This window comes from Drosophila kikkawai, chromosome 3R, assembly GCF_030179895.1.
Source record: "Drosophila kikkawai strain 14028-0561.14 chromosome 3R, DkikHiC1v2, whole genome shotgun sequence".
In the NCBI taxonomy this organism is placed as follows: domain Eukaryota; kingdom Metazoa; phylum Arthropoda; class Insecta; order Diptera; family Drosophilidae; genus Drosophila; species Drosophila kikkawai.
In genome coordinates this window covers 21,679,658-21,703,021 of record NC_091731.1, presented here as the reverse complement: position 1 = coordinate 21,703,021, position 23,364 = coordinate 21,679,658, and the positions used below count along the sequence as shown (strand labels likewise).

Genomic DNA, 23,364 nt, shown 5'->3' with positions numbered 1-23,364 from the left:
CCAAACGATAGTGCGAGTAATGGCGCTAATCAGATCGTAAACTTAGTCGCCAGGGAGGCCCTTTAAGCCGAGTGAATATACGGCGGAGTGTTATCTACAAAAGGCGTTCTTGTTCTTTTATTGGGTGCTCTAACTGTACAAATACTTTATGAATTAGTGGAGGAGGGGGTGCACCTGTCCCCCCTCCTTTCAGAGGTGCCATGCCTAGTGGCGCAGCATGGTGACCAGGGCCACCAGGAGCAGGCTCAGAGCGCTGAAGGCATTAACCACGGCGCTTCCATTACGGCCAGCCAAGTAAGTGCGGAAGTCACCCAGCCTGGATGCGGCCCACTTGAGGTTCTCGTCCACAGTCTGCTCTGCAGCGGTCAAAGTGGCCTGAGAGGTTCCAAACTTGGAACCGCTGGCCTTATTGAAGGCCACCAGGTCATCGTACTGCTGCTGGGTGGTGAAGCGAGCGGCGATGTTGGAGATCACGGTGGCCACTGCGGAATAACCGCCCATTCTAAGGGAAGGAAAATAAAAATTTTAATGAAGAAATCAAATAGGAATCTATCAAGTCCTGGGAGTACTTACGCCTCGGCCAGCTCCTCGTGCTGCTTGGTCACCAAGGCAAACACTGGGCTCACATTCTCGTTGTTCTCTGTGTAGAGAGTGGCCAGAACGGAGGACTTATCCTGGCGACGGATCTCATCGCTGATGATCAGATTGAAGACGCGCTCAATCAGTTCCTGACTCTTCACACAGCCAAAGGAGTTCTGCAGCAGGGTCTCCTCGGTGGCCACGGTCTCGGCCTTGAACTTGTCATACAGAGCCTGGAACTCGGCAGCTCCACCCTCGCGCAGACCCACACAGTAGACAGTGGCGCGGATGTTCTTGGGCACGGTGGCCAGCGACTGGAAGTAGCTCTTGGCCTTGTTGATGCAATCGGTGCTGCCATAGCGACAGGCCCAGGAGAGGACCTTGGTGCGGAGATAGATATCCAATGCCCTGTCCTCGGAGGTTTCATTAAATCCAAGCTGGTTGTAGGCCTTCTGGGTCAGCTGCTGGATGTAGCTATTGAAGTTGGCCGTGTCGTTGCCCAGTCGGATGGTCAGGAAGTTGAAACCGTTGAAGGCCGAGGTCCAGGGAATGTAGTTGGTCTCCGTCTCCAGGTACTCGATCACCTGCAGGGTCAGGTTGTAGGAAATCTGGCCCGCTCTGGCCAAGTTGAACAAATCGTCCACGATCTGGGCACGGTTGTTCTCGTGGATTCCACCGTGATCCGCCGTATTCAGCACCTGGTGGATGGCATGCCAGTTGTTCTCAGTGTAATTAACTCGATAATAACCCGTCTGCTGGACGTTAGCAATGATCCACTTGAGGGATAAAGTGCCAAAGGTCACGGTAGTAGGAACGCCAGCGCGCAAGATGAACTTGGGCGTGGCATTCTGGAAGTTGACATTCTCGCTGTGGGTGTAGGAAATGGGCACCGTGTAGACCAGGCTGGCGTTGGCTCCGTCGTTCTCCTTCAGCAGGAAGCGCTTCTGGGTGAAGCGAACCTGACTTTCGTCGACTTCCAGGTGGATCACGGGGTAGCCCACCTGTGTGGTGAAGCTGTTAAAGATCTCCTCGGAGCTGGAATTGTAGCTGCTGTTGGGCCAGAACTGCTGCCAAGAGCTCAACAGGTACTGCGGATACGAGGGCTGGTAGGAGCTGTGGAGGGAGTTAACCTTAAATTTAATCCACTTCCGGTAACGGTTAGGGTTCTGGAATACTCACTATTTAACCAGGTACGACTGCAGGGCCTCTTGGAACTTATCCTCGCCCATGGTGTGCTTGATCATGCGGATAAAGGATGCTCCCTTGTTGTAGGAAATGCTGTTGAACATGCGGCTAAGGTGGGCAGGGGTGTAGGTGTTCTCATCACTCAGGGGATTGGTGGCATTGGTCGAATCCATGGCCATCACCGACTGCACTTGATCCACAACGAACTGCTTATCCAGATCCCACTCGGTCTCGACGAAGGCAGTGCCAAAGTACTGGAAGTAGCGGGCGAAACCCTCGTTCAGCCAGGTGTAGCTCCACCACTGGCAGGTCACCAGATCGCCAAACCACATGTGCGCTTGCTCATGAGCCACCACGGCGGCAATGGACTGACGCGAGGCCAGGGTGGTGGCGGACTCGTCAACCAGAAGACTGCGCTCCCTGTAGGTGAGCAGACCCCAGTTTTCCATGGCTCCTGCCGAGAAATCGGGAATGGCGGCCATGTCCATCTTGTCGTTGCCCATAGTGTAATAGTCCAGATTCAGGTAAGTGCCCATCTCCTTAAGGATCTGCTTGCCCACGTTGTAGGGGTACTGCGTCTGGGTGTAGTACTCGGGCCGGGCCAAAACTCCGAACTCGGTGTCCTTGCGGGCGGTGAACTCGGAAACAATGAAGGCCAGGATGTAAGTAGACATAGTAGGCGTGGTCTTGTACACATCCACATAGTATCCCCTGACAAAGCAAAGGAGAAAATTAATGCGATACAAACAAGGGACTAACGGTAACTTACTCTTCGGCATGAGGATAGGATCCAATCAAGCGCGTGTTACTGGCCGTATTGAAGGTCCTGTGGCGGATCAAAGTCACATCAAACTTGGCCTTGAACTGGGGCTCATCGAAGCTGGGGAAGGCGCGGCGGGCATGGTTGGTCTGGAACTGAGTGGAGCCGAGCCACCTGCAAAAAGGAATCAAACCATTTAGACCCCAAGGAACACCTTAAGGTAAAGGCTAAGACCCACTTGGTCACATTGTTGTCGTCCACGTAGTAGCTGCGATAGAAGCCGTGCATATCATCCTCCATCAAACCGGTGTACACGAAGTGCAGGATATAACTCTTACCGGCCTCCAAATTGGCGGCAGTGGTGAGCTTCACAATATCCGTATCCGCATCCGTCTCATTGGCGGCATTGAAGTTGGTGGCCGTCGGTGTGGTAGTCACTCCATCAGCGGGCTTGGCCCAGTACTGGGAGACCGAGTAGGTGAGATTTTTCGAGTGCAGGTGAACGCTGTTGGTGGCCAGCGTGGGCACCACCTCGATGAAGACCTCGCCATCGAAGGTGAATCGCTTGGTGCCATCGGTCTCCAGCAGGTAGGGCCTCAGGGTGATGTTGTAGTAAGCCGGCTTGATATTCTCCTGCAGGCGATAGTCCTGCAGCGTGGTGGCCAGGGTCACAGGAGGCTGGACATCCTGGACCAGCTGCCGGGTGCCGGCGGAGGCCAAGGCCACACAGGCGGCCAGGAGTAGAGCCACTCGCAGGGCGAACATTATATCTAATTTGGATTATAGTTGGAAAATATCTTTAGAGGTAGATAGTAAAGCAGGGAAACTTTATGGGAAAAGTGCCAGATATTTATTCCTTTATTGGATTTTATAATTATAGCTTTCATAAAATCTGGCTGTATCTTAATTGTAGCATTTGTTTTTATAGTGCAATATTGGTACAAAGCTGGTGTGTTTTTCGGTTTATAAAATGTGAATGTCCAAAGAAAATTCAAATTTAAGGCCAATATAAAAAAATAATTACGAAAATTAGCTCAAGAAGACATCTTCAAGAAACTCTCCTTGAAAAATTCCAACAGAGAACCAACTTTTCCTTTTACAAAATATCCTTGAACCAATCTTGTTTAGAAATATCTTTAAAATTTAATTTCTATGTTTTTTTTTTAAATCCTTTTTTCTATTTTTTTTTATCATCTAACAATGATCGAATTTCATCATAGATTGGATCTACACTTATATAACTTCTAGCACACGGAAACTCACTTTTTTGCACAGGGCTCGATCACGGACCCGGGACTAGAATTGGTATTTCGCACGCCACTCGGCACGCGATTCGAATCGACAACTAAACGCTGGCCGATCCGGGTCCCGTTTATATGGTACTTGGCCTGTTTCAGACTTGGCCCTTATCAATGGCTTATCTGTAGCCTTTAGCTTTTTATTTCGGCCAAGATAGTGTCGGCCGGGTCTATAGATTAAGCGGGGCGATAAGGATTCGTGGCGGTGATTTACGCACTCCCCCATCGGCCACCGATGGAAGCCGTCGAATATGGCCAGTGCCGCCAGACGATGGCATAACATTTGATTTCCGCTGCACTGCTTGTTTTGTGGAAGCGTCGCCACTTTACGATGCACTGCCTGTGGCAATCTTATCGAGCGTGATTTGCAGTCTTCCAGGGGAACAAACACTTTAAATATTGTGTTTGGAAGACCAAGCTGGTGTCTCTTGTGTCACGGTGACTTATTAATTGGTCTTGGATTTTGGTCTTTGATTGAAGGCTTGTTTATGTCCGATTTTTCGGTTTGTTGGGTCAAAACCCAAATAGTACATTGGATTATATTCAAATTCCGCGCCTTATGGCTGTTAGCTAACATTACATCTGTCATTACGGATGCTGCCAACTCATAGTATCGAATGAGTGGCAGAAAGAAAAGAAAGAACTTGAAGTTGTACGCCATCATTATTGGAAAAAGGTTGAAGTTGAAGAGAACTGGATTAGAAATTATCAATAAAGTTATACAATTAAACTAGCACCTCCGACTAATTATTTTACACTCAAGAATAAAGCTCTTGTTTCAACACGGTTGTCAAAATAGTTTTAAATTGTTTTCAAGGGTTAAGATAAATAACGGAAGATGTTCATTGAAAATACAAATTAAAAATCCCCTAGATTAATAACATTTCAGATAATTATTTATTTAAGAAGATTTTAAAACCATTTTATGTGGATTCTAAAACGATTTTAAGGAGATTTTAAAGAAGATTTTTGGGACACCTCGAGCAGATTTTATTTCCCATTAAAAATATTACATTGACCAGCAAATTAAACTGTCGTATTTTATTATTTTTCCAAGGAATTCTTCCAAAATATTTTAATATTTTATCAAAGTTTCAAATAGTAAAAGCTTGTTGAAATATTCCATAGCAACCGTTGCCTTTTTTATATAATCTATAATCTTTTGTGTACTTAGACGCCTTTGAGAATTTGTTTAGTATTGATTGATAAGTGTCCGACCATATTACAATAAAATTCACTCTTAATTTATGACCCAATTAACTGAATGTATGACCGATTTCAAACACTTCAAAGATTTTAAGGTAACTCAAACCATAGTCGTATGTATTTATTATCAATTATAAACTTCATTAAACAAACAACCTTAATCGTTGGCCAAATAGATGTCAATCTCTTAGTCAGCACTTCAGAAATACAAAGTCCCAGAGTGATATAGATAATTAAAAGCAAATTATCTATAATTCCAAGTAAACTTATAAATCAGATGGACTTTTTAAAGACACACGATCTCCAGTATATTTATTGGGTGATAAGACATACATTGTTTAAAAAATATAAATAATACTCCGAATGGGCTTCGGTTTTAATTTAAAAAATCTATAAATTAATATGGGTTTTAGCTCTTTCTTTCTTTTTTTCAGAGTTTCAGCCCAAGAGCAAGCCAATGGGTTTCGTTGCCAAGGCCATGATTAGTACTTTCGGCTGATTACGGATACATTTATGGCTAGCTCATGGACGAACGTAAGAACTCTGTAGGTTTTCTGCGCTCTGGATGGGGGAATTTATGAGATCACCCCTCCTCGATCACGCAATTCCATAAAACCATCGATAAAGCCCCAAAAGGAACTGTAAATTCTCGACCAGAGCAAACACAAGTGTCTTAGGGAATTATTGGAATTTATTGGCACACAAATACGAGGAACTAAATCTAACTTAGGAGTCTAAAAAACACTATGCCAGCTTGGCGGCCAGGAGGCACAGGAGCACAGCCAAGAGGGAAGCTCCCAAGGCGGGGCTGCCGCTGCGGAAACCGGCGACCCAGGTAATCACAGGATCCCGGTTGGCCGTTAGCCAGGCGGTGTTGGCATTCACATTGGCATCCACGCTAGCCTGCAGGGTAGTGGGTACATAGGACGAGTCCTTCACGGTGTCCACCAGCTTCTGGAGCTCCTCCTGCTGCTTGGCATTGACTGTGTAGGCGGAGATGCCCACGATGTCGCTGTACAGGGGATTCACACCGCCAAAGCCGGTGTTAAGCTGGGCATAAGCCTCCCAGTTATCTTGCAGGAACTCAATGGAGGCCAGAAGACCTACCTCGCCGCGCGAGTAGGCCGGGCTGAGCAGCGTGATACGCTCCTGGACACGCAGGCTGTTGGTCTGATCAATGCTGCTGGACACGAACTTCTCCAGCTGCGTGGCATCCTGGGAGCAGCCCAGGGCGGAGATCAGCAGGCGGCGCTCGGCCTGATCGTTGGAGTTCATCAGCTTGTCGTAGACAAAGTCGAAGATCTTGGAGTCGGCCTGTCGGAGACCGTTGCAATAAACCTGAGACTGCAGATTGGGCTCGATGGCGATGCCCTGCTCCACCAGTGCCGTCAGCTTGGCCTTGGTCTCGGTCAGACAGCTTGGGACACCAACCAGACAGGCGATGTTGATCACCACATTGCGGGTGAACTTCACCAGATGGTGCTCACCATGCAGATCGTTCACGCCAAACTTGTCGAACTGATCTCCGACCAGCATGGCCACATAGTACTGGAAGTGTCCGTAGGCCTCATCCGTACTCAGATACCGGTTGAACAGGGTGATCACCGTGTTGGCGGCGGACCAAGGCGAGTACTTATCCTCAAGGGGAAGGTAGGTCAGCAGCTGGAGCAGCGTAGCATGCTCCACACGACCGCTGGTGGCAAAGCGATACAGATCGTTGATGAACTGGGCACGGTTACGGGGATCAATGGTGTGCGGACGAGTGGTCAGGGTGTTGGTGATCAACTGCCAGTTGCGGGCATCGTAGTTGATGCGGTAATAGAAGACAGACTTCTTGTTCAGCACCAGCCAGTTCTCATTATCCAGCTTGGCGTCGACGACCAACTCGGTGGTGTTTAGCAGGTAGTGAGTGGCCTCAGTGTTCCGGAAATCATTGTTCGAGAAGTCGGCATAGTTGATGGGAATGTACCACAGCTTGTCGTTGGTGTAGTCCTTGTCGTTGGTGTACACCGACTGATTGACGGTGAAGGTACCCGCCTCGTAGTCCCTGGTAACGGTCAACAGCGGCACTCCACCCTGGTTGGTCCAGCTGCTCATCATCTCGTCCACAGTAGCGGGCACGGCGTAGTTCTCCTCGACAGCAGCCTTGGCGATGCCCTCGAAGAGCTTGGTGGGATTGGCGGCAGTGTATTGGCTGCAAAAGGATGAAATTATTAGGGATTAGCTGCTAAGGATACAAAATATAGACTTACTTGTCCACCAGGTAGTTGTGCAGACCACGCTGGAACACCTTGTTGGTGAGGGCATGGCGCCACATGTCCAGAACGGATCCGGCCTTGGCATACGAGACCGAGTCGTACAGCAAAGAAATCTCCGAGGGCTTCTGGACAAAGTGGCTCATGGGACGGGCAGAGGGGCTGGCATCGTTGACCAGAGCACTCTGGTAGGAGCCGGCATGGAAGGTCTGGAAGATGTCCCACTCGGGATAGGCCTGTCAAGCAAAACGATTAGCTTGAGAACAAAAATCCTAGATATGAAAGAACCTACCAGATCCACAGCCAGATTCTCGAAGAGGGTGGCAAAGCCCTCCTTCAGCCACAGGAAACTCCACCACTCGATGGCCACCAGATCGCCAAACCACATGTGCGCATCCTCATGCGACTCAATGGTGGCAATGTTCGTCTGAGTATTGATCGTCGAGTTCTCCGGGTTGTACAGCAGATACTCCTCTCGGTAGGTGGCCAGACCCCAGTTCTCCATGGCGCCGGCGGCAAAATCAGGAATGCCAGCCTGGTCCAGCTTAGGCAGGGCGAAGGGCACATCAAAGTATTCGGATAGACGCTTCTCCACCAGCATGCCAGTGGTCAGAGCCCACTCCTGGTCGCCCTCGGTTCCCTTGCGCGAGAAGACGCGCTGCGGCAGGCCATTGAGCTCACCCTCAGTGAAGACGAACTCGGAGACGATGAAGGCCACCAGGTAAGAGGGCATGTTTACGGTCTTCTGGAAGACGGTGACGCCGGAGCTGCAAAAGGATTAAATAGGGAAAGATTTAATATAGATTTAAAGAATTCGAAAAGGATATAGAAGTGCATTCTTTGCTATATATATATTTCTATATTCTGCCTTAAAAAGTGCCATAAAAAATCATAAAATATTTTTATGATAGCGTTCACGTAGCTTTTTATGACTATCATAAACTATGTTTTGATAAGGGAATATCGTTACGTCACAGTCAGAATTTCGTAATTTAAAACAATTTAAACAGTTCTCCTTATTAAAAAATAGATAAAGTCGCAAGTAAAGCCATAATTTTAAGCCTATAAAAAATTAACCAAAATATGTAATAAGAATTAATATCGAAGTATAAGCTATAGAACTTCTATCAACCTTTAAGAAGGATCACCTATCAATCTGTGAATGAAATATTACTAAAATTATTTCCCAATATCCCACACTTCTCCCCTCCCCCAAAAACCAACCTGGAGGCAGTTTCATCTACGGGCATGTTACTGATGGCATTGTAGCTGGGATCGTGCTTGATCGTAATGGTGAACTCGGCCCGCTTGGAGGGCTCGTCGTAGCAGGGGAAGGCGTGACGGGCGTCAGTGCTCTCGAACTGGGTGGTGGCCAGGTACTTGGTGGCGCCACTATCGTCAGTGAAAGTGGACAGATAGAAACCGCCGTTGTCAGTGCGCAGGTTGCCCTCGTAGTAAATGGTCAAAACCCAGGTGGTGCCCTCGGCAAAGCTAAGATCCGTCTTGCTGAAGGTAAGGAACTCGCGCTCCTCCTCATACGACCAGGTCAAGTCCTGGGCAGTGGCTCCAGTCACACCCTGCTGGATGATGCTAGCGGTGAAGTTCTCCAGCTGGCGGGCATGCACCACAATAGTAGAGGTGGTGGTCAACACCGACAGAGTGATGGCCACGGTGCCAGTGAACTTGGTCTCGCCTGTGTGGACGTTAGTGGTCAGGCTGACGGCATAGTGGCTGGGGATTGTGTCGTTGGGCAGGCGATAGTTATCCTCATCGGCGAACGGAACCACCGCACGGGCATTGGGATTCTCCAGGAGCTGCCCGAGCTGCTCGAGGGGCGGGAAGGTGCGCACCACCGCCGCCTGGGTAACGGCGGAAATGGTCAAAAGCACGGCCAGCAGGATGGGGACGCGACTCATGGCGAAAGCGCGGCAAGACTGAACCGATCCACTCGGGCTGGCCACTTTTAAGCGAGACCCGTCTTCTTATCTGGGGACCACGTAAAGAGATTACCCCAATCTTGGCCCGAAGTGTGTCGTCTGGCAGTGCTATAAAGCCGCCTTAGGCCGTAAATCAGCCATTCGATGGAACGACCACTACCCTTTGGATTCCTATCGTGACTTGGCCAATATATAGATGTATTTTTGCTAGGGTTGGTAACAGCTAGTTGGCCAAGATAGTGGCCAATAAGTATGTTCCTTTCAAGATAGACAAGCTGATAAAATCCCAAGTGGCAAAGCGGACTGCCCTTGATCTGATAAAGGTGCGTATAAGTGATATTAGTGTAGATTTTCACTTTTTTTCATTAAGATCTGATCGCGTTTAACCTCAGTAAATAGTTAGCTGTGAGATGTGACACCAAATCTGGTCACAAAACAATTCCCATTATAAAATCCTCTCATCTTAAACACCAGAAAAGTATGCCAGACTCTTATCTAGTAAGAAAACAACTTTTATTTTCACAACCCAACAGAGAACTTCTACTCTTTTAGTAGAATTTCAGTTTCACACGCTTGTTTATAGATATGTTTGTACAACTCTAAATCATGATTACTATAATGGACCCTTCAGCCGTTGCTCTTGAGATAAAGACCCGACCATTAATCTGTTTTGAATTACTCAGCAAAATGATGAAAACTAAGCAATCAATTGACCATTCTGGTAAAACCCAGAGGTTAATGAAGTGGATAGTGACCAAGAAGGTTATAATTCCAGGTATTATATGTCCCTGTTCTTGAACATTCCAAAATCAATCAAATGCCAACTGATATGAGCACGTGAACTCCATAAACCATAACCGCAATTCTGTAAATATCCACTTCACACTCGAATTTCGTCCTAAGCCCCATTTATCAGTGTACTTTATCGGCAATAATGCAATTCCCAGAACCAAGATAAGATTGATCGGCCACTAAAGCCATAAACCGATCCATCCGCAGTAATCACTGATTTCACAATCCCATCTTGGGAAACTTTGAGCCCCCCAAACTTGGGGGCATACATTTGAGAAATCCATATAGTAATCCATAGATGGTTATCAGTTCTTCTTAAAACACAATCTCTTATGTTATGACTCATTTAATTCTTTATTTAAAGGTATATAATACTCAAACTTAGTCTAAAATAGATGCGACAGGAGCAGGGCCAAGGCACTGATCAGGATCGTGGCTAGGGGCATTGTCATGGCGCCACTGCCCTTCTCCGCCAAATGGTCCTCAATCCAAGTGAACGTAGGATCACGATGCACATCCAGCCAGTCAAAGTTGGCCTGGATACGGGAGTCGATGACGGTTTCCAGATTATCAGCCAGATAAGAAGGTTCCTTCGACTTGACCTCTTCCACCAGGGCGTTGAGCTAAGGAAGGAATAAAGTATATATTATTAAAGATCTTTCCAAGTTCAAGTACAGTCCACCTACCCTTGTCTTCTGCTTCTCGCTAACCACATAGGTGGCTATTCCTCGCAGAGCCAAGTCGAGGGGCTTGACAGTCTCCGATAGCTTGGCATATGCCTCCCAGTTGGTCTCCAGGAACAACAGACTGGCGGTCAGACCATCCTCGCTCCTGGAATAAGCTGAGTTCAGCAAGGAAGTGCGTTCCGAGTAGCTCAAGCCGTTGGCAGTGTCCAAGGACAGGCTCAAGAACTCAGCCAACTGATCAGCCTTTCCAGAGCAGCCCAGCGACGTGATGAACAAGCTACGATCAGTGGCATCCGTGGAGGAAAGCAAATCCGACTTTACGCGGCTATAGATCTCAGCCGAAGGGGAACGCAGACCGGCGCAATAAGCCTGAGTCCTCAAAGTGGGCTCAATGGCAACTCCGTTGAAGAGGTACTCGGAGAGCTTCTTCTCGGACCGTGTGTAGCAGTCCACATAGCCCACCTGACAGCTCAGGCTAACCGTAATGATGCGCAAATAATTGTTCAGATAATGCTCGCCGGGAATCTCGTTCACTCCGATCTTGTCGAAAACAGGCTCGATCTGACGCTGCACGAAGGTACGGAAGTTGTAGTAAGAGTCATCGCCGCGCAGATAGCGATCAAAGACGGTCAAAATGGTGTTGGCATTCGACCAGGGTGCATAAGCATCCTCGTTCTTCAGATAAGCGAGCAGATTGAACAGGATTCTATGACTCAGGCGACTGGTGGTCACAAAGATGTATGCATCGTACAGCAGCTGGGCGCGATTCCGGTGATGGATGAGCCAGGGCTCGCTGTTGAGGACGTCGGCCAGGAGCAGATAGTTCTGCTCATCGTACAGGGTGCGAATATAGAAAGCTTGTTGCTTGTTGATCAGCAGCCATCCATCGCTGGAAACCTGGACATCCGTGATTGTGGTCTCTGTTACATTAAGCAAATAATGCGAGGCACTCGTGTTGCGGTAATCCGGATTGGAGGCCGTGGCAAAGTTAATGGGCGTGTACCAGGTGGCCGAATTGCCGCTATCCTTGTCCGCCAAATAACGCTCCTGCTTCAGTGTGATGGCACCCGTATCGTAGTTACGGGTCACCGTCACCAGGGGATAACCTGCCTGATGCGACCAGCTGCTAAAGATGTTGTCCACGGAAGTGGGTAACACCAGGTTGTTCTCATTGGCAGCCTCTTGGAAGGAGGCAAACAGATCCCACTCATCGCAGGAAGTAAATTGGCTGGTTGGGAGAGGATAGTCTTTGATAAGGGAGAGAAACTTGACAGTTAAACTAGGTTACTCACTTCTTGGTCAGGTATTTGTTCAATCCAGACCGGAAGACCTTGTCCGACCAGGCATTCTTGAACATGTAAAGAACACTGGCAGGCTTGGCATAAGAGAAGGTGTTGTACCTATTTGAGATCTCGGAAGGCGTCTGCACATAGTGAGTCATGGGCACGGCGCTGGTCAGTGCATCGTTCAGCAGGGCACTATTATAGTCCTGCACATGGTAGATCTGATAAGTGTCCCACTCGGGGAAGGCAATGTCGTTCGATTCGTAGGAGAAGAGAGTGGCGAAGCCCTCCTTGAGCCACAGATAAGTCCACCATTTCACAGACACCAGATCGCCAAACCACATGTGCGCGTACTCGTGTCCAATGATGTTGGAGATGCTCGTCTTCAGGTTAATCGTGGAGTTTTCCTTGTTCCACCACATGTACTGCTCGCGATAGGTGGCCAGGCCCCAGTTCTCCATAGCTCCGGCAGAGAAGTCGGGTATGCCAGCCTGATCTAGCTTGGGCAGGGCGAAAGGTACACCAAAGTAACCGGCCAGACTGGCTTCCACAACCAGACCAGACCATAGAGCCCATTCTTGCTGATCCTGCTTGCCTTTCCGCGAGAAGACACGCTGCCGCAGGCCATTAAGCTCGCCCGTAGTGGACTCGAAATCGGAAACGATGAAGGCTATGAGGTAGGTGGACATCTTGGGCGTGGTCTGGAAAGCGGTGACACCAGAGCTGGTGGGGATACAAAGAGAAATTAAATAAATTGTACAAGTCTTTTGTACCTAAACAGGGTCCACGCTGCGTATGAGTAATTTTATCGCTCATACGCCAAGTTGTACCAATCCAAGTTTATAATTGTTTTTAAAACCCACCTGGATTTTGTCTCATTCACAGGCATATTACTGACAGCCGTGTAGCTGGAATCATGGTGAATGGTAATGTTGAAGGTGGCTCTCCTGGCGGGCTCATCATAGCAGGGGAATGCATGCCTGGCATTGGTGCTCTCGAACTGAGTGGTGGCCAGGTAGCTGGGGATGTCAAGGTAAAAAATTAAATATTTCATTTCACAAGCAAGCAACACCTAATTAAACCTTATTAAGATAAGCTCAACGCCATATGCCGATAAGAAATTAAACGTAATCAAGTACAATCGACATTAATAGTTCGATAAGAACTCATACTAAGTACAATCCAAGCACATAGAAATCATAGAAATCCAACTTACTGGACCGTGCCATCGTCGTCCGTATAGCTGGAGTAGTAGAAGCCGCCCATGTCGGTACGCAGAATGCCGGTATAGTTGATGGTCAAAGTCCAGTTGGTGTTGGCCGCAAAGGACAACGCGGTGTCCTCCGGCGTAAAGGTAAGGAACTCGCGTGTGCTCTCATTGGTAAACGTAAGAGGAATCACCACGGGCTGGGCCAGATCGCGGCTGATAATCTCGGCCGTGAAGTTCCAGGTCTGGCGATAGTGCAGCCTGATTTCCTTGGTCTCCTCTAGTACCTGAAGGTCGATCTTGACGGTGCCATTGAACTCCCTGAGTCCACTGTGCACATTAGTCCAGAGCTCGACGTCGTAGGCCTCGGGGGCCGTGGTGTTAGGTAACCGGTAGTTTCCCTCACTATTGTCGTCCACGCGGGGACTAACACTGGCGTAGTGGAGGGCTTCGGCTCCCTTTGTTTCCAGCTGGATACCGTCGACGTCCAGGGACTGTGGCAGGATCAGGCGCGCCTGCAGGCTGCTCACTGCCAAGAGCAGCAGGACACACGAGTTTAGCAGCCACCTAGCCATGTTGGCTGTTTGGCTTTTTTCGTATTGAACGGCCGCCGCAGTCCGCCGGCTTATTTATGGACTAAACCATATCTAATCCTGAACGACGATCGCCATAAAGATTGTTGCGCAACACTCGATAAAACAGGCACAACGCTCGTTATTGACCAAAGAGTGCACTGGGCCAAGCCAAACAAAACGATTAATTAGGCAGTAAAACGTATATTTATCGGTCGGCTTTGAGGTCCTCTCAAGTTAAGAGTCTCAAATAGACCAAGTTCTTTTGCAGATCTTAAATGGCTTTAGAAGGGGAGTCACTATTCAAATGATTCAGTAGCCAGATCCTTATCGTTAGCAGGTTAAGGACTACTATTGAAGTTCTATTAATATTGACTAATAGGTCTAAACTTAATTACGCCGTAAATTATTAAGTTATCGGTGTGTCTGAGACGGCACTGGAAAACTGCAAGTTGTTGAGGCCATAAACTAGGAAAATACACAACAGCTATAAATTCACTTATAAAAGGCTGGGCATGACGCCTTAACATATGAGTAGTTTGATTATAAATGAATATGTATTTGACAAGTATTTAATTAAATATTGTCATTTTAATTGAAGAAAACTAAAGAAATTAATTATTAACCTTGATAGAAAGTCCCAAAACCCCTCAAGTATACCCTCTACTATATCTTAATGGCCATAAAATATTTCACAGATCAGATGACTGTTTACTGCCAATGACTTTTAGTTCAGGGACATGCTTATCCATTCCCCCTAGACTAGGTCCAATTGATTTCCCTTATCGTCCATTCGAGGAGTCGTGGGGAAAAGCTCCTTTCCCCTACATCCAGTGATAACATGTCTGGAATGTTGTCTTGTTCTAGGGGAATTAATTTATTTAGAATTGAGCTTGTACTTAAGTAGTCCCTAAGAGTAAACTAATCATCTGTAGAACGATGAATCTATTGACCGCAACGCACTCCGCACTACTCGAGTGGCATCCTTGAGGATTCCTTGCGGCCGGCTGGAGCCATTGGCCACGCTTAGCGATGCAGCCAGTATAGCATCGCTTTTGGCGGTCTCTGGAGGGACCTCGCTTATCAGCCAGCTGTAAATCTGCTGCTGGAACTTGTCCAGGAAGTTTTCCGCAATCTTTCCCTTCTTGCCCACCAGCGGGGAGTTGGACTCGATGAGCTGCTTGCTGGTGCTAGGCGACTCCAAGTCCATGTGGCTGGCAATGGCCTGGCGCAGTCGCTCAAACTGGAAGGAATTTATCATAAATATAATATATCATTTTTATATTAAACTTCCACTCACCTGAGGCCTCTGTTGCCTGGGCACAAACTCTGCAATCTGATTGAAGATCTCCACAAAGTTGGGCGACCGGCAGAGCAGCTTGTAGTTGCGATCGATGTACTGCCAGATGACCGGCCTAGCCGCCAGATTGGATTTGTAAACATAAGACAGATACATCATGGCCTCGGGATCACTGAGGATCCAATGCGTGGAGTTCTCGCCCAGCAGCACCTCCAGGTAGTACAGCAGGTGACGATGGCTCTGGGTGCAGCGCAGGGAGTAGATCATGTCATCATAGTACACCGTGTTCCTGTCGGCGGCCTGCATCATGTCGATGACCGCATAAAAGTCCCGGTCGCTCAGGTACCTAACGCCCATGCACAGAACCGTGTCGTACGTGGCATAGTAGTCCCAGTCGTTGGTCAAGTTGATCTTCTTAAAGATGTACTCCTTGGTCAGCCGGCGGGTGTACTCCAGGCATTCCTGGGAATCGGCCAGACAGGCCATCTGCACAATCACCTGGCCGGCGTCCAGGGCGCTATTCGAGACATGCTCCGTTGCCGGATCTAGATACAGGCGCCGGAAGATGGGATTGACCAGGCGGCGCACAAACTCATTAAACAGTTTCTCCGAGGCGGTGCCGAACAGGTTGCGCCGCAAGAATTCAATGGTGTCGGCCACCTGGTTCCACGGCAGCATATCCTCTTCGAACTCCAGGTATTTGAGCATCTCAAAGAGCACGTCCACCTGCTCAATCTCGTTGTGCTCGATAAGGGGCTTCAAGTCCCGGAAGAGGGCGGCCCTATTTACTGGGTGGATAAGCGTGTGGTTCGTCTGCAGCTGGCGGGCAATGGCCCTAAGATTGTCCGTGTCATAGTGGACATGGTAGAAGCCCGTCTGCTGCTTGTTCACTATGATCCAGTCCCGGCCTCCGAGCTGCATTTTAAGATCCTCCAGCGTCACCGAATACTGCGACTGCGGTGGCATAAAGAAATCCACCTGGGTGTCCTCAAAGCTGGGCGCCTGGGCCGTCGCAAAGTTGAGGGGAATCCACCACAGCTCGTCCTTGGAGTGTATCGATCTTTGGCTAAAGGTAATGGAGTTATTCTCAAAGTTCCTTGTGACCACTACTATGGGCATCCACTCGCTGTGCGTCCAGGACAGCATTATGTCTCTTATCTTTGATGCCCACACCTGATGGGAGAAGTACTCGTCCTCCTGCAGTTCCGCCTGCAGTGCATCAAAGAGATCCAGCTCGTTGGCCACCGTGTAACGACTAGCCAAGGGAGAGAGGGAAGAGCGAAGGACTTTGGCTCATGAGTTCCAATTGGCCAGTTCGTGGGATGGTTGACCATTACTTACTATTTCTCCAGGAAGCGGCTGATGGCGCGGACAAATATCTTCTGACGGAAGGCGTGGTGAAACATCTTGATGACGCAGGCTGCGCGTTTGTAGGTGATGATGTCGAAGGCCGCCATGATGTCCTTCTCCTTCTCCACGTACGAGGACATGGGACGGACATCGAAGAAGCTGTTGTAGCTGTAGGCACGATCGGCCTCATCGGCCACGAATATGTCCATCACCTTGTCCTCGGGATAGAGCTGAGGAAGAAGTTTGAAGTTAAATTTAATCTATTCAGCCACAAAATATGCAACATTTAATACATTTCAGAGTTGAGTTATTAATTATTTCTCAACCCTCCTTTTCCCTTACCAAATCAGTAATCACATAGCTAAAGTACGTGGCAAATCCCTCGTTCATCCAGGCATAGGTCCACCACTCGGGTGATACCAAGTTCCCGAACCACTGATGGGCAATCTCATGGTTCTGTGTAATCTTATCCATCACCCGCTTGTGCAAATCCTCTGAGTCCTGCTGCAGCAGATTCGCCTCCTTGAAGGTGATCAGTCCCCAGTTCTCCATGGCCGCCCCATAGTTCTTCTTCAGTGCCACATGATCCAGCTTCTGGAGCGGATAGGATACGCCAAAGTAATCCTCGAAGGCAGCCACTGTTCTCACAGCATTCTTCAAAGCACTCTGGCCCTTCTCCTTGGTGCTCGGCGAGGAATAAATGCTCTGAGTGACTCCTCTAAAGGTCTCCGAAATACTATCGAAATTGGAGATGACAAAGGCCACCAAATAGGTGGACATGGGTGGGGTGGGATAAAACAATGTCGTTGTCAAGTCGCTGCCATAAAATAAAAGAAAATATTAAAGGAGCTTATGTTTATAATATTTTAATTTAACATGTAAATTGAATAAATTACCCGTGAGTCACGACTTCCTTGACTGGCATATTGGATATGGCCGAGTGACTGCTGCCATGTGTGAGTTTTATGCTGAAGTTGGACTTGAATCCAGGCTCATCATAACAGGGAAAGATTAGGCGGGCATAGGTGGGCTCCGATTGGGTGGCAGCTACATATCTGCGAGATTTAGATTTATAAATTTGTTTAGAATTTACAAAAATTGTTAAAATAAATATTTAAAGCCCCTAAGAGGGATTATGGATTCTATAATGAGTCTATTTCTGTAATTATATTTTATTTACATCCGTATTATTTGATTTACTTAAGAACTTACAAAGTCCTACTTAGAAGTGAAAGGTTAAGCAAAGCCGGAATTATTTATTTGCAATTCTGATAAGCTTTTCTTAGTAAAAATGCTTTTCAAAATATTTTTTTCCTAGAAAATAAAAAAAAAATTTATAAATTCGGCGCAATAAATAATTTAATAATTTTTAAGGCGATTTTTAGATAGAGAATCTTTTATATTTTATTTGTGTTCTTTGATTTGATGTATTTTCTTCCTAAAAAATAAATGTTTATTTATTAAATGCCAAGTTTCTCAGTATATTTTAATGCAATTTTTATATTTTTATTTGTTTTTCCTTTAATAAATTCTAGGAATTAATATATCTTCCCCCCAAAAAAGAACTATTTACTTATTAAATGCCAAGTTTCTCTGTATAATTTAATGAATGAAATCGAATACTACCCACAGTTGCTAGTATTCCTAATCAGACAGACTTATCAAATTTATGAATATTCACAGATAATTACTTGTTGCCAAGTGTACTCGACGTCTGCCTATGAAAAATATATATATAATTAAACAAAGTCATTTCAGGCCAAAAATCCCAAAGTCCCAATTCCCAGATCGTTGAACGCTAAACAAGAAAAAAAAATTAAGAAAAACCAGTTGCAGCCTGCGGCTGCCGGAATGATCAATCACGGCGAGAACCAGCTCTGCCTCTCTCCCAGATCCGAGCTTATTATTGCGTATGTATATTTGCCCAAAAATAATGGGTAATGGGAATGAAAACAAACCCGGGGTCTCGGTTACGCCCGAAGTAAAATAAAAACACTAAGTAAACACACCGGAGGAAGTGATAAGCCGTGGCTCCCAGATTGTTCGTGGTCACACAGTCATGCCCCGTTTATAAAGAATCCCCCCATTCAGAACTCTCACTATGTCGCATTGTTTACATCGTCACCCCGGTGACGCGCTCCCTATGCCATATGGCATGGGTCTACATATATAATATATGCAAGAGTATACTATGCCGCCGCCTGATAGCGATAAAGACCGAGGGCTCTGTCTACGGCAGCAAAGTAATTAAAAAGTAAAGCCAAACAAATGGGAATAATAACAGAAAGTAAAAAATTAAATAACAAAATAAAAGTGAGAGGCAAAGTGAACTGATTTTACGAGTATCTCTCTCGGTTATGTAACAGAGTACTAACTCGTATAGCGCGTGCCTGTCTTGGATTAACCCATCAATCAGGAAAGGTGCCTCTTATTTAATTAATTATGCGGCCTATCTTTCAAAATGCTAATTAAATTCTTTATTTATTTCTAAAGCTATTAAGTAACTGATTTAGTTAATTATAGTTTAGCTTTGGACATAAATAAAATCTATAAATCATAAACCCATTAAAAAACAAACCTAAATCTCTCCCGGATTCCCTAGGCTCTCGCCTTATCTCCCTCCATCGATAGACGTAATACTTACACAGTCCGATTACTCTGCTCATCTTTGTAATCCATATAGTAGAGCCCCATGGGCTTTGACTTCATAATAGCTGTGTACAGTATCTCGAGGCGGTAACGCTGGCCAGCCTCAAAGGCCTGGTAGTTCTCCCTCGGATGGATAATAAGGAAGGCCGCGTCCTGGTTCACAGTGTGGGTCAGATCGTCCACGATCTCCCAGCCCCCTTCGACTTCGTTGCCGGTCAGCTGGCGCACCGTAATCTGGATGTCGGTCAGGTTCTTGGCGTGCAGCACTATCTCGTTCGTCGACTGCCGTATGGCTACGTCAATGGTGGCATTTCCGCTGAATAAGAGAGTGCCCTGGTGGATGTCGCTGGAGATGTGCAAGCGGTAGAGCAGCGGATAGGTCTCGTTGGGCAGTCGCAGAGATGGGCGATCCCGACCTGGCAGGGATCCCCTGACCATCGGGGCCAGTAAGAAGAGAAAAGCACACGAAAACGCTGCCGGCGTGATCATGGTGATACGGAATACGTTTCGGATCGAAGGCAGTATCTGCTCGCGCCCTGGCAACCGCAACTCGACTGAGCGTCGCCGACGAGTGGCCACACGGCTATATCTGTAGCTAAAGCCCGCCTGTCCCGATAAGATAAGCCGCGGGGCTCGCTGAGCTGATCGATGAGAATGTCTCGAGCGGATCGAGTATAAGAGTGCCCTGCAAACACGAGTACTCATTGGCTCCCACTCGTACTCATTCGATGACGACAACGACACTCGAGGCAGTGGCGTTGAGCAGGTCACGGTGCGGTCCTTGGCACACTAACGACTCGCCCTGCCATGCGGGCTGGCTATTCATCCACCCGCCCCAGAAAAAACGCACTCTTTTTGAGTGGTAGCAGGTGCCTCAATCTCTAGGGGTATGCCAGCACTAGTACTCTTCGAACAGGAATAATAACAACCCCTAAAACATGGGATAAGTATACCCTTTTCCCGATCGTAAACCTGTTTTTGTAACTATGGAATAGTTGGCTCATATAAATAAATAAATATTTATATAAATTAAGGATGTGTTGCTGCATTTTTTAAATTTTAAAATCTATAAAAAACACCCGTGGCTAGGAATAATCCAGGCTTATTAAATCAATGCTTATAAGCCTTGTTCCGTCCGAACGCTTCAGTTAATAGTGTTTTTGGCCAGCCTGAAAATGTCTAAACTTCCAACAATCGCCCTACTGGGCCAAATTCTGTGTATCCTGGGTCTGGCAGCAGCTTTTCCTAATGATAACAGTCCCCTTGATACAGTCTTGGATACTGCGGATCAGGCACGAGATCTAGGACTCTCTGTTGTCGGAAAACAAACAAATGAGACTTGTGGTCAACAGGGAGTTACCAGCCGACCAGAGGGGAAAAAATGCAAAAATCTAGGAGAGCGGGTAAGGTCTCTTTTAATGTTTATAATTTAATTTATAAGTAAGACAATCTTCTACTCTCCCAAATATTTTCCAGTGTTTCAAAATAAGTGATTGCTGCACAGGTCGATGTCACTTTATCTCCCGGAAGTGTGTCACCTAAGGAAAACTGACAAAGCAAGTTAATTAACAAACTAAAAGTTCTTTAACTAAAATAACTTTATCAGAAAGTTGTTTCTATATTAATAAAAGTTGTACAAAGAAATGTATTGTTTCTTTTGAAAATAAGAATAGCTGCTCCAATTCTAGTAAGCACTTCTTTCAGCAAATATTGATATTATTTTCGACTACGTGCTTACGCATATATTAGACATATTGATTCCTAAGAAATATACGTGAACAGGAATGAATAGGCCTAATTAGGCGGTAGCAGATAGTCGAAATGATACCGCAGAGCTATTAGTCATCTTGTTTTCGCTCTCTTTAGGTGGTTCTCATAACAGAGATCGCTTATAAGTCGCAATCCAGAATCCGAATGCTTCAGTTCGGTCTTTACTTTGCCAGCGTCAAGATGTCTATAATGCCTGCAATCGTGCAATTGGGTCTCTTGCTGTGTGTCCTGGGTGTTGTGTCAGCTCGTCAGGATGTGGGGCGTCGCAGCTGTCAGGAAATTGGAGAACGCGTAAAAAACATAGTTAATAGATCGTATATGCCTTTGCTAAGCTTTTTTTAAATTGGCAGTGCCAGACCCACGCGGAGTGCTGTTCACACAAGTGCATGACCTACCTCAGTACCTGTGCCAAGAAAATAGATGATCGCATTCCCATTCCCCACACGCCCGGCTTCAATGGAATCTTTGATACTGGAATCAAGGCACCGGTTGATCATGTGCAAGTCGTTGGACTTTCTGATCTGCCAAATCCTTCAAAGGAAGTTTATAATATTGTCTCGCAGGCAGCACCACAATGCCAGAATGTCGGAGGACCGGTAAGGATTTCCCTTAAAATATAATAAACATGAACTATTTTAACTCTTTTCTTTTTATTTTTCAGTGTAACACCAGCACGGACTGCTGTAATTTGCGCTGTCACTTCTACATGCACAGGTGTGTCACCTGAGCGATTTTAGGGGACAATAAGGAAATGTGACAAACCAGCTTATTACCAAATTACAAATTATTACTGTTACAAATTTAATTATTTAGAAAATTAAATATATTGTTGTTATTTAAAAATGTTATTGATTATTGTGTTTATTTGATCTAAGGTTGTTATATTTACGAATTTTACTTACATTTAAATTAATGTTACGAACCAAAATATGAGGATTCAAACCCTAAAATTCATTTTGCTTGAACTATATATATTTTATATAAATTATTTATATATTAAATATGTATGTATTTGTTGTCAAACCCTTTAACTGACACTGTAAGTAATAAAATTGATAAAGCAAATGCGGGCTTTCTGCGACAACCTCAAAGTGATATGCATTAAACTGAGCAAAATGTATAAAAAACCCAGCATGTGCTTGACCTGATAAGTTTGTTGTATACTGTATTTGTCATATCTTATATATATGTATATATATATTTTTTTATGGTACGATAAAAAGGAAAAGCCTAGGGGTTTAGGGCGATTTTATATATTACAAATTTAAATACAGAAATTAATTATCATAAAAATGAAAGCTGTTATATATATGGACATGAATAGAATTAAAATTGAAAGTATTAATATATAAATTATAAATTCATAAATCAAATCATAAAGCATTTTTAAAACGCAAATCATATATAAGAAGCGATCTTCACCCACGATCGCCTCAGTTAAAGCTCTGGTGTCCCATCGTAAAAATGTCAATAATGCATATTATTAAGAAACTGTTACTTTTCCTTTGTTTCCTTGGATACTCGACAGCCTGTTCCCATAATGGAGGATACGTAAGATGGGATATTTTTTCTTAGATTTTTTTGAAGTCATCTTTTAACCGCTAGTGTCAAACCCATTGGGATTGCTGCTCAGGAAAGTGTATGACGTACCTCAATATGTGTGCCCGGAAAATGAATAACTTTGGATATCCCCCTTACTATGCAGTTCCAGCTAATCGGGTCGATGACTCGTGGTAATTTTAGAAATTATTTTTTAAATTTGTATCATAAAACTTTGAAAATACCTTTGATTCTTATTCTTTCTATTAAAAAATTAAATAATGTTCAGCTTTATTTACACAACTTTGTTCAAATTTGTACAAAATGCTTATAATTTGAAAATAAAACAAACTTGACCAAAGCATTTTTAATCATCATATTAGTTAACCCCCCTTATTTATTATGTCTTTCTTCATCTGAAATATATTAGGCACTTATTTATACAATTTTTTTAGAAAAATGTCAATGGTCAATATATCTTCAATGACTCAAACTTTTAGAATTTGTCAAAGTTGAAACAATTTTTTTTTTAAGAAATTAATAAAATGTTGGGAAAGTCCCTTTTTAAAAATATAAATTTCTTAAAAAATATAATTAAACTTTGAGTTGATTCCCAAACATGCATATTTCTTCTTTAGTTCTTTAGAAAGCTAATAAAAAAAATTTTGGGAGTGCCCCTGCCAGAAAGTTTCCAAGAAACGACGGCTCATAAAAGTACTGACCTTGACCCATTAAAATCAAGAGGCCTCACCCAGAAGCCTTTAAACGCTGATTGTTCAAATATTACACGTTCCCGCTTTCAGTTTCGATATCTGCAACCATTATCGTATCTGAGGCATTGGCATTAAATATTGACAGTGGGAATTTCCAATTATCTCGGGCTTCTTGACACAAATGTAAACCGATTCTTGACTTCAACAAGCAAGGAAAGCATGTCCAACAAGCCAAAGGTGTTGCAATTAATTAATGCCACTGGGTCAGAGAGTCAATAATGGC

The 23,364-nt window shown here is 45.5% G+C and overlaps 5 protein-coding genes across 5 annotated transcripts; 1 reads left to right on the top strand and 4 right to left on the bottom strand.

The window, feature by feature from the left end:
* Positions 1-88: 88 nt before the first annotated feature.
* On the bottom strand, positions 89-3,872 carry LOC108073531 (membrane alanyl aminopeptidase). Its single transcript, XM_017165212.1, has 6 exons — positions 3,788-3,872; positions 2,763-3,294; positions 2,534-2,698; positions 1,759-2,475; positions 574-1,692; positions 89-502 (listed from the first exon to the last, which is right to left on the bottom strand). The coding sequence occupies exons 2-6, from the start codon at positions 3,287-3,289 to the stop codon at positions 205-207; spliced, it is 2,826 nt and encodes a 941-aa protein (XP_017020701.1). The 5' UTR covers positions 3,290-3,294; positions 3,788-3,872; the 3' UTR covers positions 89-204.
* Positions 3,873-5,701: 1,829 nt separating this feature from the next.
* LOC108073540 (aminopeptidase N) lies at positions 5,702-9,227 on the bottom strand. Its single transcript, XM_017165224.2, has 4 exons — positions 8,508-9,227; positions 7,576-8,050; positions 7,281-7,519; positions 5,702-7,222 (listed from the first exon to the last, which is right to left on the bottom strand). Exons 1-4 carry the CDS (start codon positions 9,197-9,199, stop codon positions 5,773-5,775), a joined length of 2,856 nt encoding a protein of 951 aa, XP_017020713.1. The 5' UTR covers positions 9,200-9,227; the 3' UTR covers positions 5,702-5,772.
* A 1,115-nt stretch (positions 9,228-10,342) lies between these two features.
* On the bottom strand, positions 10,343-13,783 carry LOC138928748 (aminopeptidase N). The gene is made up of 5 exons (XM_070286304.1): positions 13,198-13,783; positions 12,845-13,000; positions 11,991-12,704; positions 10,699-11,926; positions 10,343-10,635 (listed from the first exon to the last, which is right to left on the bottom strand). Exons 1-5 carry the CDS (start codon positions 13,761-13,763, stop codon positions 10,399-10,401), a joined length of 2,901 nt encoding a protein of 966 aa, XP_070142405.1. The 5' UTR covers positions 13,764-13,783; the 3' UTR covers positions 10,343-10,398.
* An 828-nt stretch (positions 13,784-14,611) lies between these two features.
* Positions 14,612-19,625, bottom strand: LOC108073286 (aminopeptidase N). The gene is made up of 6 exons (XM_017164841.3): positions 19,055-19,625; positions 17,307-17,465; positions 16,753-17,227; positions 16,402-16,640; positions 15,061-16,315; positions 14,612-15,003 (listed from the first exon to the last, which is right to left on the bottom strand). The coding sequence occupies exons 1-6, from the start codon at positions 19,546-19,548 to the stop codon at positions 14,686-14,688; spliced, it is 2,940 nt and encodes a 979-aa protein (XP_017020330.2). The 5' UTR covers positions 19,549-19,625; the 3' UTR covers positions 14,612-14,685.
* A 1,334-nt stretch (positions 19,626-20,959) lies between these two features.
* Positions 20,960-21,677, top strand: LOC108073338 (uncharacterized). The gene is made up of 3 exons (XM_017164902.3): positions 20,960-21,120; positions 21,180-21,425; positions 21,491-21,677. Exons 1-3 carry the CDS (start codon positions 20,974-20,976, stop codon positions 21,554-21,556), a joined length of 459 nt encoding a protein of 152 aa, XP_017020391.2. The 5' UTR covers positions 20,960-20,973; the 3' UTR covers positions 21,557-21,677.
* The last annotated feature ends 1,687 nt before the right edge of the window (positions 21,678-23,364 follow it).

What these genes read in the sequence shown, in the direction of transcription:
- LOC108073286 (XM_017164841.3), bottom strand. Translation starts at nt 19,548, where the DNA reads ATGATCACGCCGGCAGCGTTTTCGTGTGCTTTTCTCTTCTTACTGGCC. An exon ending in GAGCAGAGTAATCGGACTGT is followed by an intron (nt 17,466 to 19,054) that starts GTAAGTATTACG and finishes TAAATCTCGCAG; the next exon opens with ATATGTAGCTGCCACCCAAT. An exon ending in AGCCGCTTCCTGGAGAAATA is followed by an intron (nt 16,316 to 16,401) that starts GTAAGTAATGGT and finishes TCCCTTGGCTAG; the next exon opens with TCGTTACACGGTGGCCAACG.
- LOC108073531 (XM_017165212.1), bottom strand. Translation starts at nt 3,289, where the DNA reads ATGTTCGCCCTGCGAGTGGCTCTACTCCTGGCCGCCTGTGTGGCCTTG. An exon ending in GACGACAACAATGTGACCAA is followed by an intron (nt 2,699 to 2,762) that starts GTGGGTCTTAGC and finishes TCCTTTTTGCAG; the next exon opens with GTGGCTCGGCTCCACTCAGT. An exon ending in TCCTATCCTCATGCCGAAGA is followed by an intron (nt 2,476 to 2,533) that starts GTAAGTTACCGT and finishes TTGCTTTGTCAG; the next exon opens with GGGATACTATGTGGATGTGT.
- LOC108073338 (XM_017164902.3), top strand. Translation starts at nt 20,974, where the DNA reads ATGCTTCAGTTCGGTCTTTACTTTGCCAGCGTCAAGATGTCTATAATG. An exon ending in GTCAGGAAATTGGAGAACGC is followed by an intron (nt 21,121 to 21,179) that starts GTAAAAAACATA and finishes TTAAATTGGCAG; the next exon opens with TGCCAGACCCACGCGGAGTG. An exon ending in GCCAGAATGTCGGAGGACCG is followed by an intron (nt 21,426 to 21,490) that starts GTAAGGATTTCC and finishes TTTATTTTTCAG; the next exon opens with TGTAACACCAGCACGGACTG.
- LOC108073540 (XM_017165224.2), bottom strand. Translation starts at nt 9,199, where the DNA reads ATGAGTCGCGTCCCCATCCTGCTGGCCGTGCTTTTGACCATTTCCGCC. An exon ending in AGAATCTGGCTGTGGATCTG is followed by an intron (nt 7,520 to 7,575) that starts GTAGGTTCTTTC and finishes TTTGCTTGACAG; the next exon opens with GCCTATCCCGAGTGGGACAT. An exon ending in CACAACTACCTGGTGGACAA is followed by an intron (nt 7,223 to 7,280) that starts GTAAGTCTATAT and finishes ATCCTTTTGCAG; the next exon opens with CCAATACACTGCCGCCAATC.
- LOC138928748 (XM_070286304.1), bottom strand. Translation starts at nt 13,763, where the DNA reads ATGGCTAGGTGGCTGCTAAACTCGTGTGTCCTGCTGCTCTTGGCAGTG. An exon ending in GACGACGATGGCACGGTCCA is followed by an intron (nt 13,001 to 13,197) that starts GTAAGTTGGATT and finishes TGACATCCCCAG; the next exon opens with CTACCTGGCCACCACTCAGT. An exon ending in AACAAATACCTGACCAAGAA is followed by an intron (nt 11,927 to 11,990) that starts GTGAGTAACCTA and finishes TCTCCCAACCAG; the next exon opens with CCAATTTACTTCCTGCGATG.